This window comes from Poecilia latipinna, unplaced genomic scaffold, assembly GCF_001443285.1.
Source record: "Poecilia latipinna isolate Pla-1442-1.1 unplaced genomic scaffold, P_latipinna-1.0 Scaffold1128, whole genome shotgun sequence".
In the NCBI taxonomy this organism is placed as follows: Eukaryota; Metazoa; Chordata; class Actinopteri; order Cyprinodontiformes; family Poeciliidae; genus Poecilia; species Poecilia latipinna.
This window is the reverse complement of record NW_015113744.1, coordinates 29648-31583: the sequence shown is the minus strand read 5'-3', so window position 1 is coordinate 31583 and position 1936 is coordinate 29648. Positions and strand designations below refer to the sequence as shown.

At 42.5% G+C, this 1936-nt stretch overlaps 1 protein-coding gene across 1 annotated transcript in view; it reads right to left on the bottom strand.

Annotated features, from left to right (window-relative positions):
• Nucleotides 1–878: 878 nt before the first annotated feature.
• Nucleotides 879–1936, bottom strand: part of LOC106959897 (uncharacterized) — a 20327-nt gene continuing 19269 nt past the window's right edge. Inside the window, exons 8-9 of the mRNA XM_015052743.1 lie at nt 1384–1710; nt 879–1070 (exon numbers count right to left, since the gene is read on the bottom strand). Of these exons, the coding sequence (XP_014908229.1) occupies nt 935–1070; nt 1384–1710 (463 nt within the window). The 3' untranslated portion in view covers nt 879–934. The remainder of the gene's footprint in view (nt 1071–1383; nt 1711–1936) is intronic.

The following is a 1936-nucleotide window of genomic DNA, read 5'->3' as shown; positions in this document are numbered from 1 at the left end:
ATGTCTTAAATATTTACTGTCATGTTTTTTTTTTTATCATGCATTGATTTATTTTATCCTGTAATATTTTCTCTTTTATCCATTAATGTTGCTCATTTTACTACTTGGTTCAGCAGTTCTTGTTTTTAAAGGGGATCTATTGTGCAAAATTTTTGTTCTTCCATTTGAGTCTCTACTATTTCTGAAAACAATCCTAGTGTTTAAAAAAAACACCAAGCCGATGTTTGGAAATAAGTTCATGTTTTTGGTGTCTGGAAAATGAGCCGTTTCAAAAACCTCCTGAATGTAATGTTACAAGTCAGCAGGCATGGCTCGTTACCTAGCAACCGCAGTGGAATTCCAACTGTTACCAAGCAACCCCAACAGAGTTCCGGCCGTTACCGAGCAACCCCAACAGAGTTCTGGCCCAAGCAACCCAAGCGGAGCTCCAGTAGATTTTACTGCTGTATGCAGTAACATCTGCATACAGATTTTACTGTATACAGATTTTACCACATACAGTAAAATCTGCATTTTACTGTATGCAGATTTTGTTGTTGCATAGTCAACAACAAAACAAAAGTGTTTTGTTGTTGACTATCCATCCATAAACCTCTTGCTGCATTTTTGTTGGTTGTGCAGGAGGCTCCATTTCTGCTTTTCAAAGTTGTACGGTTGTATAATTGTGCATCTGTTTGCAGTCATTTTCACATATGAGTGTGAACGCTGAGCTGGGGGTGTGGCCAGAAGCAGCTTATTTGGATTTAAAGTGACAGGAAGCCTTAAAACAGCTCATAGACCCATAGATCTACCCTAACCAATCAGAACAGCTCCCCTATCAGCGTGACCTGTTACCAAACCAGCACAGCAAGTGGAAAGGTAAAACTGAATCAATAAAATTGAGTCAACATGGCTTTAGGGATGTGGATGGAGGAGTTTTCCAAGGTTCCCTCTCCTACAGACTGTTTCCCGGCAGAAGTCCAGTCTCTCTGAGGACGGTGTTGACAGCAGAGGAAAGGCGAGCGCTGTAGTTAAGGAGTCGGCCATCATAAATCATCTGCTTTGGCTTCAGTTCAGTTGGTCCTCGGGATCTGCAGAAACAGGAAGTAGAGGCAAAGGTCAGCGCTTGGCTTTGACCTTTAAACAGGACAGGATTCATTCTGGGGCGCATTTGGTTTTATGATGTCTGGGGTTCGTTTGGATCGCATCCTTCAAAGTATTTCTGACTTTAAGATTTGAGAAGTTAAATAATCTAGTCTTGGTCTCCATTAAAATCGTTGTGAATTTATGCGCAAGTGTAAAATTTTTTATCAACTGGTTCAGTATGGAACATTGTGACCGTTGGTTTTCAAGCTAAAAATCAATAACAGAAACATCCTGGTGAACCTGAAGGCGCTGACTTACTTGATGTGGTACATCCTGGCCAACTTCCTGTCCACCCAGACGCAGACTCTCTTCGCCCTCAGCACTCCGTGGACGGTCACGGCGAACATGCCTCGGGGGTTGACGATGGTCTTGAAATTGCGATATCCAAACGGAGGCTTGATGGGCTCGCTGTACAGGTGGGCCAGGATGTTGATCCCTGAGACGTTCTGCCATTGGTTCTGCTGGGGCAGCGTCTTGGGCGCTGGAGGGGTCAGGAAAAACTCACTGGGAACCCAGTTATTCTGAAACATGTAGCACCTCTCTGCGCCAAACTTCCTCTCCAGCTGTTCCAGCAACTTCAACCAGCTGTGGAGAAGATGAGGAAAAAGTAAAACTCTTAACTTTGGGCAAAAAGCATAAATAAAAAAAAAAAATTAAAAAGTGAGCTACGCTAACCCTAAAGCACTAATCATTCACATTAGTACTTCTAATGCTAATGTGCTTCAACAACATGGTTTTTAGCGGAAGCTAATGCTAAAATGCTAACGCGCTGCTGTCCGTTTTTTTGTGTTTTGTTTCTGTATCTTTCTTG